At 35.8% G+C, this 14,216-nt stretch overlaps 1 protein-coding gene across 3 annotated transcripts; it reads left to right on the forward strand.

Annotated features, from left to right (window-relative positions):
* Nucleotides 1-8,772: 8,772 nt before the first annotated feature.
* LOC139867302 (auxin response factor 18-like) lies at nucleotides 8,773-13,976 on the forward strand. Of its 3 annotated transcripts, none has more exons than XM_071855657.1 (6): nucleotides 8,773-8,826; nucleotides 9,012-9,059; nucleotides 9,976-11,084; nucleotides 11,942-12,675; nucleotides 13,402-13,467; nucleotides 13,798-13,976. In XM_071855657.1, the coding sequence occupies exons 3-6, from the start codon at nucleotides 10,014-10,016 to the stop codon at nucleotides 13,880-13,882; spliced, it is 1,956 nt and encodes a 651-aa protein (XP_071711758.1). In that variant the 5' UTR covers nucleotides 8,773-8,826; nucleotides 9,012-9,059; nucleotides 9,976-10,013; the 3' UTR covers nucleotides 13,883-13,976. The 3 variants fall into 3 exon arrangements, with proteins under 3 accessions (XP_071711758.1, XP_071711766.1, XP_071711772.1); XM_071855665.1 differs by lacking the exon at nucleotides 8,773-8,826 and adding an exon at nucleotides 8,872-8,926; XM_071855671.1 differs by lacking the exon at nucleotides 8,773-8,826 and having other exon boundaries at nucleotides 9,045-9,059; nucleotides 9,916-11,084.
* Nucleotides 13,977-14,216: the final 240 nt, after the last annotated feature.

A 14,216-nucleotide genomic window follows, 5' to 3' on the forward strand; every position in this document is an offset into this window, starting at 1 on the left:
ATTTAATTGAGTGTAAAAACTATATCAAGACATTAAATTCGCTAAAATACCTAGTGTAACACGATGATGACGGCAATAATTGTCGGACCGAACGAACGACGATGATGACGGAGATTTCTGATTGCTTGCTTCTTGAAATCGATTTCCGATTCTTTGCTTCTTGAAATCGATTAGGGCTTGGAATCGACTTCAGATTGTTTGATTCTTGATTACCACATATTGAGTTCGATTGATAAGAGAAGAGGAAAAATAGGGCTGAATAATCGTGCGTGACTCTCTGCAGATGAATTGAGAAAAAAGAACCTTTAATTTACCTTCAAAATCCCGTCCCTTTTTTTGTTTGAGGGTTAATTTAGTCTGATTAATTGCTAATCCAAGGTAAATCACATGATTAAGGGAGGGATTTTAAATGGATGGCTAGGATTAGAGGTGATAAAAAGATTGGATGGCTAAGATTGAAAGTTAATGGGAATTATCACTCAATTGTGTGTTTACTTTAAGTATAAAGAGATATTATCCTTTAACCGTTAACGAACCGCCGAATAATCGACCGTTAATCGAACGAAAAATAATCGTAAACGTCAACCCTGCAGCGAAGCACGGGTAATTTCATTAGTTTAAATCATTTACTAATAATTCGAGTAATAATCATAATTTTACATTCCTCGTCCCTGAACTTTACATCAAATTTGACTCCATGTCTTTTTTTTTTGTGCATCCCTCGTCCTTAATGTATCACAATTGTACATCCCTCGTCCTCCCGTCTACTTTCTGTCTATTTCAGCCGTTTGTTCAGTCATGTGCAAAGCATGTGAGGGTACTTTAGTCTTTTTGTATTATTTCTTTTCTTTATTGTTTAACTTATCTTTTCACTCTTATCCTTATCATCTCATATTAATCATTCCCAAATTAAAAACCCTAATTTTATACTTGACCAAACAAACCTGAAGATAAAATACCAGAAAGTATGTAGAGTATCTCTCCATTGTTCTTCATATTTAACCTTCAAAATCACCAACTAAACCGTCTAAAATTATGGCTGAGACCACCATCAAACCGAGCCTTCGCATTGAGGTTTAAGTGTATTTTCGATTATATCTTCTTCTTTTTTTGTAGATCTGAGAATTATTGAAAATCCATTTTCACTTGTAGATATCAAGTCATCTGTTAAAATACAATGCAAATTTAGAATAATATGGAATTAGTAAATGTATATGGGTAAAATATCTAGATATTAATATGTATAAGAAAATATCTAGATATTAGAATAGGAGAGAAAAATCTAGAAATTGAAATGTAAAAGAAAAATCTAGATATTTGTAGGTTGTAGAAATATCTAGATATTTATATATCCATGAAAATATCTAGGTTCTAGAATGTTCCATGGAGTAGTATAAATATGTGAGGAGATTTCATTTGTGTTGTGTGAAAGTTGTGAGAGTGAAATAAGAAGTGAGTTGTGAAGAAGAGAAGAAGAGTGTGAGTTAGCGAAAGTAGAGAAGAGAAAACTTGTAAGTAACATTGTAATTGTAATTTAATATAAGTATTTTTGTTAAGTTTCCCGATCAAGCCTTAGTTTGTGTTTAAGTTCTTAGTGCACTTTTGCTGTTCTTATTATATGGTCGGCTCTGCCGCCTAAGTAATACATGGTCGGTTATACCGCCTAAAGATATATGGTCGACACTGTCGCCTAAGTACATTGTGCACTAAGGATTTATAAAATTAAAGGCTAATCAACGTCAAAGTGTTGGTGTAGTGAGTCTAGTATAGTCTAGGTCCTCTATAGTGGGTGTGTTGGGCTCGTCGAAGCTTCCAACAATTGGTATCAGAGCGGTTCGTTCGGGACCATTTCTAGTGGAGGAAATCGGTAAACGTTGGACGTTTACATCGACTTGTTTTCACCAAGGCTCTAAGGGAGATTCTGTCGGAGCACAGTTAGGAACTGTGAAATCTCATCGGTCAGGGACCAAGCTTATTGGACGTTGGACGTCATGATGGCAGATCTTGCAAGTACGAGCAGTGGAATCAAGAGTCTCAATAACCACAACTATGGTTATTGGCGGACTTGCATAGAATCCTACCTACAAGGACATGATTTATGGGAAATAGTTGCTGGCAGTGACACAACGCCTCCACCGAAAGAAAATGCCGAAGCCTTGAGAAAATGGAACATCAAGGCCGGGAAGGCTTTATTTATACTGAAGACTACAATCGATGAGGATCTATTGGAGCACATCTGTGACGAGAAAACACCGAAGGCAGCTTGGGAAACTTTTGACAAGTTATTTTCAAAGAAGAATGAAGCACGCCTCCAGCTCTTGGAAAATGAGCTCGCAGGTATCTCACAAGGAAGTTTGTCTATTTTCCAGTATTTCACCAAGGTGAAATCTATTTGCCGTGAGATATCTCAGCTTGCTCCTGAAGAGAAAGTGAGTGATGCAAGGATGAAGAGAATTATCATCCATGGCTTAAGATCCGAGTATAATGGATTTATAGCCGCTGTGAGAGGATGGCCTACTCAACCATCATTAATAGAGCTGGAGAATCTATTGGCTAATCAAGAGGCATTAGCCAAGCAGATGAATGAAGTGATCATAAAAGACGGAGAAGATGCACTTTTCACCAATAAGAAGAAAGCAACATCTCGAAGACAAGAGGTGATGAAAGAAAGTAAGACATATGGGTGGAAGGGTCACCCAAAATCAAAAGGCAACGCTTCAGGGGGAGCTCAACAAGGAAGAAGAGATCATCGCCAACAATACGGGGAAAATGATAAGAGAAAGAATGGTGAATGCTTCAATTGTGGCAAGAAGGGTCATTTTGCTCGAGATTGTAGATTCCCCAGAAGGCGAACTTTCGAAGGAAATGTGTCCGCCGCAAGAGATGAGAAGAAAGAGGTCACATTCGAAGCAACCATTAATGAGGAAACATGGGATGCAGAAGCTGGACTCTCTGTTGAAGCTGACATAGATGATCAAGCTCTTACAACAACTTTAAAGTCAAAAATAAACTACAAAGATGATTGGATCATCGATTCTGGGTGCTCAAATCATATGACCAATGATGAGACGAAGCTGCAAGAAATGGAGGATTACAAAGGAAAGAGAGTCGTGTTGACAGCCGACAATTCAAGGTTGTCTATTTCTCACATTGGAAAGACAATAATTCCAAGTGAAGGTGACTCTCATAAGCTCCAACTCGAGAAGGTGTATCTTGTCCCTGGACTAAAGAAGAATTTACTGTCAGTACCACAATTGACAGCAGAAGGGAATTATGTGCTCTTTGGACCAGAAGATGTGTCCGTATTCAAGAGAGTGAAGGTGTTTGGCAATCCAATTATTCAAGGAAGAAGAATAGAGTCGGTTTATGTACTATCTGCTGAAACGGCATATGTGGATAAGACTCGAAAGAATGAGACGGCTGATCTGTGGCATGAACGTCTTGGGCATGTGGGATACAATAAGTTAAAGGACATGATGGTGAAACGCATAGTAAATGGGCTTCCTCAAATTGATATCCGAACAGATACAATATGTGTTGGATGTCAATTTGGCAAAGCTCACCAATTGCCATTCAAGGAGTCAGCGCATCAGTCCAAGACACCACTAGAGCTCATACACTCAGATGTCTTCGGCCCAGTGAAACAAACATCACTTGGAGGTATGAAGTATATGGTGACATTCATTGATGACTTCTCAAGGTATGTATGGGTTTACTTCATGAAGGAAAAGTCAGAGACTTTTCAGAAGTTTAAAGAGTTCAAGAACAAGGTAGAAAGTGAGCTCAATACTAAGATTCGATGCTTACGCACAGATAATGGAGGAGAATATTTATCAACCGAGTTCAACATCTATCTTGAGAAGCACAAGATCAGAAGGCAATTAGCTTGCCCCAATACTCCACAGCAGAATGGAGTGGCGGAACGCAAGAATCGCCACCTTGCCGAAACTTGTCGAAGTATGCTTCATGGTAAGAATGTACCAGGTAGATTTTGGGCCGAATGTATGAGGACGGCATCGTACGTGATTAACAGACTCCCACAAACAAAGTTGGGGTATATTTCACCTTATGAAAAATTATGGAAGATCAAGCCAACCGTCAACCATCTCAAGGTTTTTGGATGTGTATGTTACGTCTTCGTACCAGATCATCTACGAAGCAAATTTGATAAGAAGGCAATTCGGTGCATTTTTGTCGGTTATGATGAATCAAGAAAAGGATGGAGATGTTGTGATCCAAATACTGGAAAGTGTCATACTTCAAGAAATGTGGTATTTGATGAAGCTTCTTCATGGTGGTCACCTCAAAAGATAGAGCTTCCAGAATCTCATGGATTAGAAGAAGTTCCAAAAGAGAAAGAAGAACATAAAGAGCACATATCGGATCCAATTAAAGAAGGAGATGGATCGTACTCTAAGGAAACGAGTCCATGGAAAACTGGGGTACATCAATCTACATCCGAAGAGGTTCGTCCAAGCCAAATGGATGCCGAGGAGCATGTGCAAGAATTACGGAGATCAACAAGGCCGAGGCAACCTAATCCGAGGTATGCCAATGCTGCTCATGTGGATGAATCAATACCTATTGAGCCTTCCACTTATGAAGAAGCAGCACAAAGTCAAGAATGGCAGAAAGCGATGGAAGAAGAAATTAATGCACTAAAAGAAAACCAGACATGGAGTTTAGTTCCAAAGCCAAAAGATGTAAAACCAATATCTTGTAAATGGGTTTACAAGGTGAAGACTCGATCAGATGGCTCCATTGAAAGGTATAAAGCTCGACTTGTTGCTAGAGGTTTTTCTCAACAATATGGGCTGGATTATGAAGAAACATTTAGTCCAGTGGCGAAGATCACAACAATTCGATCTCTACTAGCTTTAGCCGCTAGCAAATCTTGGAAGCTGTGGCAGATGGATGTCAAGAACGCTTTCTTACATGGAGAACTTGACAAAGAAATTTATATGGAGCAACCAAGAGGCTTTGAGAACAAGTCCCATCCCGACCATGTCTGCAAATTAAAGAAAGCACTATACGGCTTGAAGCAGGCTCCAAGAGCTTGGTACGGAAAAATTGGTGAGTTCTTAGTACAAAGTGGTTTCACAGTTGCTCCTTCAGATTCTAGTTTATTTGTGAAACAAGATCGAGGAAAACTAGCCATAGTGCTAGTATATGTGGATGATTTAATCATCACGGGAGATCACTATGAGGAGATCCAAAGGACAAGAGAGAATCTGTCTATCAGATTTCATATGAAGGAGCTTGGAGAACTCAAACATTTTCTTGGACTCGAAATAGAGCAGAAAAGAGAAGGATTATTTCTGGGACAACAGAAATATGCACGAGATCTTTTACAAAAGTACGGAATGCTTAATTGCAAACCTATTTCAACCCCAATGGATCCGAATACAAAACTACGAGCAGATGAAGGAAAAAGTCTTCAAGATGTTACCATGTATCGAAAGATGGTCGGAAGTCTTATTTATCTCACACTAAGCCGGCCAGACATATCTTATGCAGTTGGAGTGGTTAGTCGATACATGAGCAATCCGAAGAAGCCTCACCTTGATGTTGTACGACGCATCTTAAGGTATGTTAAAGGTACTATTAACTTTGGCATTTTATATAAGAGAACAAAAGAATGTCGGGTGACTGGATATTGTGACGCCGATTACGCTGGAGACTATGATACACGACGGTCAACAACTGGATACATGTTTAGTCTTGGATCAGGAGTAATATCATGGTGCAGCAAGAGACAACCAACAGTATCCTTGTCAAGCACTGAAGCAGAATATCGATCGGCATCGTCAGCAACACAAGAAATTACATGGTTGAAACAACTAATGGAAGATCTTCATCAATCAACAGACTATCAAGTTGAGCTTTTCTGCGATAACCTATCAGCTATACGTCTAGCAGAGAATCCAGTCTTTCACGCAAGAACAAAACATATAGAAGTACACTATCACTATGTTCGCGAGAAGGTCCTTGAAGGGGAGATCAAGATGGTGCCAACAAAGACAGATGAACAGGTAGCAGATATATTCACCAAGGGCCTAAGTAAACCGAAGTTTACAAAATTCAGAGAAGCACTTGGAATGGTCTGCAAGACATCGTTGGAAGAAAATTTGCATTGAGGGGGAGTGTTAAAATACAATGCAAATTTAGAATAATATGGAATTAGTAAATGTATATGGGTAAAATATCTAGATATTAATATGTATAAGAAAATATCTAGATATTAGAATAGGAGAGAAAAATCTAGAAATTGAAATGTAAAAGAAAAATCTAGATATTTGTAGGTTGTAGAAATATCTAGATATTTATATATCCATGAAAATATCTAGGTTCTAGAATGTTCCATGGAGTAGTATAAATATGTGAGGAGATTTCATTTGTGTTGTGTGAAAGTTGTGAGAGTGAAATAAGAAGTGAGTTGTGAAGAAGAGAAGAAGAGTGTGAGTTAGCGAAAGTAGAGAAGAGAAAACTTGTAAGTAACATTGTAATTGTAATTTAATATAAGTATTTTTGTTAAGTTTCCCGATCAAGCCTTAGTTTGTGTTTAAGTTCTTAGTGCACTTTTGCTGTTCTTATTATATGGTCGGCTCTGCCGCCTAAGTAATACATGGTCGGTTATACCGCCTAAAGATATATGGTCGACACTGTCGCCTAAGTACATTGTGCACTAAGGATTTATAAAATTAAAGGCTAATCAACGTCAAAGTGTTGGTGTAGTGAGTCTAGTATAGTCTAGGTCCTCTATAGTGGGTGTGTTGGGCTCGTCGAAGCTTCCAACATCATCTTCGGTCGATCCACACCAAAAGAAGTCACCAATTACAGATCTTTGTTGATATTACTAGCATATGACGAGTTTTTCTAGATTTATGGTATTCTTGTATATTTTTTTCTAACTTTTGTTTCTATATCTAGTTAAAAAATATTTTTTATTTTCTTATTTTCATATTCTAAGGATTTTAAGGCAATACTTGTTGAAATAGAAGCTAGAATTCCACTTTTCTTTTTATATTCCGTTGTACTGTATTCAATTTGGGTTTATAATATTTACAAGTATCTTTTATCATGTTGTATATTCTATTTCAGATCTGAAAGAATGAAGCATGAGGTATGGATGGATGGACAAAGAAGAAATATAAGCCAGTAATTAACGGTCCCTGAGGTGGCTGGAAAGTGGTTCTGGCGGCCACTAGATCTGAATACGATGGTGATTTTGGTTGATGATTTGCAACAGCTAACCATGGTTTTATTATATTTGATGGTGATTTTGGTTGTAATTATATTTTTTTCATTTATGTTTTTAAGATCTAATCTAATGGTGGTGTATTGGGTTTCATTTAATTTGGGTTCTTGTTTTTATTAAAAGAGATTAAAATGGTAAAGAAAAATGTAAATTGACGAAAATACCCTCACATGCTTACCACATGAATACACCTAATTGTTGAATTTGACGGAAAGTAGACGGGAGGACGAGGGATGTACAATTGTGATACATTAGGGTCATCCATGCTTCAATCGAAAAGTATAAGGTCATCTGGATTAAATATAAAGAAAAAGGTCAATTATGTTGTTTGATACAAAGTTCGAGGGCCAACGATACAATTTTGTCATTAAAGTTCACCCTTCTCTATTTTGCAGCGGAATTTTTGAAAATTCTCGGGGTGTATTACATAGCTTAGAGCATCGGGTGTCGTTTCTTTTCTTCAATGTTTTCCTTCACCAACGTCGGGGACGGGTAACCAACGACACCGCATCGGCGTCATTGGACCACCGTCGGTAAATCGACATTGAGGTTGACGAATGTTACCATTTTTTAAAAAAATTTGTACGGTTTAACATTTTAATTTTTTTTTTCTTTTTAATCAGTTTTTTCACACTTATATAAACATAAACCATTTCATATTTCTATACACATTCACTCTCACTAAAACATATAATTAGTCTTTTACTATAAAAAAAACCTTCAAAACCATCATGTTTATTAACATTGTTACTTTCGCCGTTCATTCCGGTGGGTATTTTACCGACGATATGAAGGAACACTACGGTGGTATGAAACACAGGTTGGATATTGTTGTTACCCGCGTTTACTTTGAAAGGTTATTTAAGACGAAACGTTGATTGCGAGACATCCGAGTTTGCGTATTGGGATGAAGACTCTGAGTCGTAGGTATTCGATTTTCTTGATGACGATGATAAATGTGCCGAAATACTCGGAAAAACGATAATACGCTCGACACGAATCTAGTTGTATGCTAAAAATATTTGAGTCGACCTTTCCTCACTAAAGTAGTGACTAGTGAGGATAGATTCGTGAGTTACAACACTGATCAATATCATAAACGATCGTCTTGCTCTTAAGATTGTGATTGTAAAAAAAAAAAAAAAAGTTTGAAGTACAAACATATTGATTTGCACAGACGGCACAGTGTTTATTAAACTTAAACATTACCCCACTGATTTAAGTTGTGATTAAGTTTATTCTTTACTTAGTTGAATACGAAATTTCACTATGCACGAAAAGAAACACGTTTGAATAGTTTTTTCGAACATGTGTACAATCTCATTAATTAACGTACTTATTATTCCATTTTATCTTTTAAAAAAGTGCTCAATATATTACTCCAATTAAATATCTTTTAAAAAAGTGCTCAATATTTTATTTTACTCCAATTAAAATTAAAATAAAATTTCAAAAGGAGAGAGAAAAGTTAATAATATAAGAAAGAAACAAATTACACATTTACAGGTAGTAGGGTCAAGTGGGAGACTGTCTGTTTTAGAGAGAGAAAGTTAGAGAGATTAATGGAGGTATCTTCCATATCCACTCTCACTCATCATTTCTCTACTATTTTCCTTTGAATTTCTTCTTCATTGTACTCCGTATCATACAATATACACACGTATACATGTATCGTATCTCTACTAATTACCGTTATCTCATAATTCGATCTATTTTCTGAAATTTTAACTGATTCGCTTGTGTATTTGAACAGTGTTGGTGAATCAGTGAACGATCGAGTGTATCTCATGAAGTTTTCGAGGTAATTGATCCGTGATTACTGATTGATTATAAGTTATGTTAATGTGTAAGAATTGCGGTTTGTACGGATCGATTTATCGAGTAAAAGCAGATTATGTTGAGTTGATGTTACAGAATTAGGTTACGGAATCAGTTTTCGGTTGTACGTCTACTTAGGGTTTAATTGATGAGATACTTTTGTGATTTTTATGAGTTTTAGATGATTATAAGTCTGTATGGTGAAGATATGCTCTACGTGCTATAAGTTTGTTGCTCTGTCACCTTCAATTGGAGCTAGAGGTAACTCTATTTATGGCAGATTATAGGTAGACGTGTTTTATTAGATAAACATGTACTTGTAAGTTATAGGTGAGTACTGTTTGAGTTTTGGTAGGTAGGATGATTGTTAATGTGTTATTCCTTTTGCAGATCATTTGTTATTTGATAGAAACTCTTTGAATATGATTTACTTTTTGAATACTTACCTAATTACAGCATTACAACGAATTACGCTAACCATATGTGCATAAATTGTATGAATGTTGTTTAACTTTTGGATGTTTATCTGTCTAGAGCTTTTATAATGGAAATAGCTGCGTAAATAATATGAATCTGTCTTAATATATTTATGTTAATTTGCCAAGAGCATTTACAAAGGAAATAGGTTACTTTAATATCATGAATTTGGTTTTTATTTGAATTTTCATCTGCCTACAGCTTTTACAAGGGAATATAGCCTGTGTAAACCAATATGAATATATGAATATGGTTTAATTTTTGAATACATTATACATATCTGTCTACAACACTAACATCGAAATAAGCATACACAAACTAAATGAATCTATTTCAATGTTTAAATATGTGTATATCTACAGCATTACAAGGGAAATAATTACATAGAGTACAACTGCGATTCTGAATTTAGTTATATTCAGGTTATAGGAACTGGAGATTTAGATAGCAAGTGACAAGTATGAAAGAGGAACAGATGATTGTAGATCCATTTTTATGGCACACGTGTGCTGGCGGCATGACTCAAATGCCTTTACCGAATTCGAAGGTGTTTTACTTTCCACAGGGCCATGCCGAACATACACTTACAAATGTTGATTTTAGTGGCATGCCTAGGGTTCCACCTTTCATACTGTGCAGGGTGATTGATGTTAAATTCTTGGCAGACATAGAAACTGATGAAGTTTATGCTAAGATTAGGTTAAGTCCTCTTGGAAACGATATTAATGGTTATGATTTTTATGATGAAAGAGATTTGGTTGAGACTCGTAGTGGTTCAGAGTCTTGTGATAAAACCTCTTCTTTTGCTAAAACATTGACTCAATCTGATGCGAACAATGGTGGAGGTTTTTCGGTCCCCAGGTACTGTGCAGAGACCATTTTTCCTCGTTTGGATTATTCGTTTGATCCCCCTGTTCAAACGATTATAGCTAAGGATATTCATGGTGAGATTTGGAAGTTTAGGCATATTTATAGGGGGACACCAAAGAGACATCTTTTAACCACTGGATGGAGTAGTTTTGTGAACCAAAAAAAGCTAATTGCTGGGGATTCAGTTGTGTTTATGCGAGCAGATAATGGTGACCTTTGTGTTGGAATTAGGCGTGCTAAAAGAGGACGAATCAGTGGTTCTGATTTCCCAACTGGTTGGAGTTGTAATTCTGGAAATTTTGCTGGTTCATATGGGGGGTATTCTCTCTTTCTGAAGGAAAACAATGTGAAGAGAAATCTTATTAATTCTAATGGAAGGGGAAAAGTAAGGCCTGAAGATGTTATTGAAGCTACAACTCTTGCTGCAAATGGTCAACCATTTGAGATTACTTATTATCCGCGTGCTAGCACACCAGAGTTCTGTGTGAAGGCATCTTTACTGAGTACTGCTTTGCATGTTCAGTGGTGTGCTGGAATGAGGTTCAAGATGCCATTTGAAACAGAAGATTCATCACGTATAAGCTGGTTCATGGGAACTGTATCTTCTGTTCAAGCTGCTGACCCGTTTCTTTGGCCTAACTCTCCATGGCGTCTCTTACAGGTAACATTCAATTTATAAAATGTCATCGTGCTTCTCTGTTTACTCGCATATTTTCTTTTATTAGAATTATGGTTGGTTTATACAGCATATAGCTATATTAGTGATCTAACTTTTAACTTCTGCAACCGTTCCCTCCCTTATATATTGTTCACATTTAGAATATTAGATTGCTATTGCGTTAAGGTATTGGGAATCACTGTGAAATATCTTTCTGTATAACCACTGTAGTATATGACCTGTTATCATTTATGTGGCTTCTTGAGTCTGATCTATCATTTTCAGTTTGTTGGAAATATGGGAGACTTTGACCTTCAACATGCGGTTTAGTATTTTAATGCCATATTACATCTATCAACTGTTTGAAATAAAATGTAATTTAAGTACTTGTAGCTGTTTTTCTTCCTGTGAAATGAACTCTTTTGGCCAAATATAGGTGCAGAAATAGACAAGTGTAACAATTACCCTAAGATGAAAGGAAGAACTATCTTATAATGATCCATTAAGTAATGAATTGGATTATCTATTTTTTTGTTTCTATAATTATGACGATTCTCATAAGCCTTGTTGTTTAGATTTTATGCTATGCATTGTTTGATGTCAAATGTTATAAAAGTTTCCAGATGGGGACTAGTCGGTGGGACCTTGGAGGTTGACTTTTTTTATTAAACATAAATATAAACAGTTAATTATGTCCATTGCTTGCTGTTATCACAGAAAAAAAAAAAAAAGAGCAGCCCCAAAACAAATGAACCAATTCCTAATTTTAAGCTTATTAAAATTTTGACCAACTTTGACCCGACTTTTGACCATTGACTAACTTTTAAGTGACTTGATATGGTTTTTGGTCCATGATGCAGGTTACCTGGGATGAACCAGATCTACTACAAAATGTCAAGCGTGTAAGCCCATGGCTGGTCGAATTGGTCTCAAACACACCACTAGTTCATCTCTCACCCTTTTCTCCACACAGAAAGAAGCTACGATTACCTCCACCCCCAGATTTACCTCACGACAATATTACCCTTTCGTCCTTCTTTTCAGGCAACCCCCTCACTCCCAGCAGTCCTTTTACTGCAGGCATACAGGGAGCCAGGCATGCTCGATTTGAGATCCCATTATCGGATCACAATCTCACCCACAAACTTCAGTTGGACCTTTTCCCTTCAACTATCAATCAGTTTGATTCAGCTAAAGATCCTAATGACTTATCCTGTTTACTGTCCATTGGAACTGGTAGTCCTAGCTTGGACAAAAACAATGACAAAGTAAAGACACCAATGTTTGTACTATTTGGTCAGCCGATATACATTGACCAGCAGAACTCTGATGGGTGCTTTAGTGATGTAAGCTCACAAATTACCCGATTATCTGATGAGAAAGATGATTATGGACTAATTTCCAGCCTTTGTGAAGTATTTGTTGAATCTGAGAATGTGGGTCGAACTGTTGATCTTTCTGTTATTGGGTCTTATGAAGAACTTCTTAAAACTTTGGCGAATGGCTTTGGAATTGAAAGGTTTGATGATTTTACTTGTGTGTTGTACAATGATTCAGCTGGTAATGTGAAACGTGTTGGTGATGAACCTTTCAGGTACTCTTTTCATCTCATCTGATATGGTATGTTCTAGAGGTGGCAATATGGGTGGGTGAGGTAATGGGTAAAAATTGGTTGAATAGGGTTGGGTTTACCCGAAATGCTTTTTGTCCAACTTTATCATATTTAATTTTATTTTTAAATAACTGGATATTTAAACTTTGAACATAGAAATGTCATAACAGTTTTCAATAATAATTATTTAAAAAATGATTTATAGTAAGGTTTTATGCATTAAATTTGACATTGGACAAAATTTTTGGTTTATCTGACCTATTTCCAGTTTATGCAATCTACTTTTATATTAAACCGTCTAACACTTTGACCCGTTGGGTATAAACATTATTTGGGTCGACTCTTTCACAATTATAAAATGTAACTCTTGAATTTTACATTTTATTAGATAAATTAACATTTGTATAGAATAAAATTAAAATGTATGTTTGTTGTTTTAGATCAATAGTATAAGCCTTCATAACTGAAATAATCTATGAAAGAATTTAAAGAATATGAATATAAACATATAAACATGTTATAAAAAGAAAAGAGAAATAGTCTACCTTAGTTTTCAAACTAAAAAGTACAGAGGTTGTAACTGTAGTCTACTTTCAAGTTTCATATTATATTTAATTGTTGACTAAATTGGATAGTGTTGATTATCATTCTTTATTTAATAAATAAAAATAATTTTTTTTTGATCATACCTTATTTTTAATGGTGTAGTGAGTTTGTGATGAAAACTCGAAGACTGAATATTCAGATGGGTACCGCCTGCCATGATAGTGGAAGGTAAACTTCAGTCTCCTTTGTAAACTTAGCTGTATGTGTCTAGCTGCTGTTTTTTTTTTCTTGTCTTCTTCTGATATATCTATTTATTTTACTCGTATAACCTGTCATACAGTTTTTAGATTAATATTCGAACTAGTTAAATTATTATATATTGAAAGCACATGTAACACCTGAAAGTAGCAATGATTATTTTGGGGGATATATAATATTAATATTCGTTGTTTACATAATGTTGTTCTGCATTGCATGCAACTGACATATCATCATGTTCAAATTACTACTAGTTTATCTCTGATTTAATTTGAATATCTGGTATTGTGGGTCTTGCAGAAAAACCATCACATCGCTGGAAACTTCAGAACACGTTCTTGAATCCTCGAAGCAGACTGGACCTACTACTGGTATATTTGCTTAGGAACATGAAGTTGTATCGATATTTTTGTTGTTTGTGTAACTGAATTTTGGAGACCTGAAACCATAAATGTTCCCTTTCTGTGATACTAGATTTTATGTGCATGCTTTTAAGAGTCTAATCTTCTTTTTTCATTTTATATATTGCTCTTATATTGCTAAAATATTAAATATTAGGACATTTATCATATATGCCCATTTTAACCTTTAAAATCACATATTTATCATATATGCTCATTATAAACATTTAAATGCATCAGATATATCCACTTAAAAAGGATAATATCATATATGTTTATTTTAAACATTTAAACCATTGTATATACCCACTTAAAGAA

Source organism: Rutidosis leptorrhynchoides, chromosome 1 (genome assembly GCF_046630445.1).
Source record: "Rutidosis leptorrhynchoides isolate AG116_Rl617_1_P2 chromosome 1, CSIRO_AGI_Rlap_v1, whole genome shotgun sequence".
In the NCBI taxonomy this organism is placed as follows: domain Eukaryota; kingdom Viridiplantae; phylum Streptophyta; class Magnoliopsida; order Asterales; family Asteraceae; genus Rutidosis; species Rutidosis leptorrhynchoides.

What these genes read in the sequence shown, in the direction of transcription:
- LOC139867302 (XM_071855657.1), top strand. Translation starts at nt 10,014, where the DNA reads ATGAAAGAGGAACAGATGATTGTAGATCCATTTTTATGGCACACGTGT. An exon ending in CTCCATGGCGTCTCTTACAG is followed by an intron (nt 11,085 to 11,941) that starts GTAACATTCAAT and finishes TCCATGATGCAG; the next exon opens with GTTACCTGGGATGAACCAGA. An exon ending in GCCTGCCATGATAGTGGAAG is followed by an intron (nt 13,468 to 13,797) that starts GTAAACTTCAGT and finishes TGGGTCTTGCAG; the next exon opens with AAAAACCATCACATCGCTGG.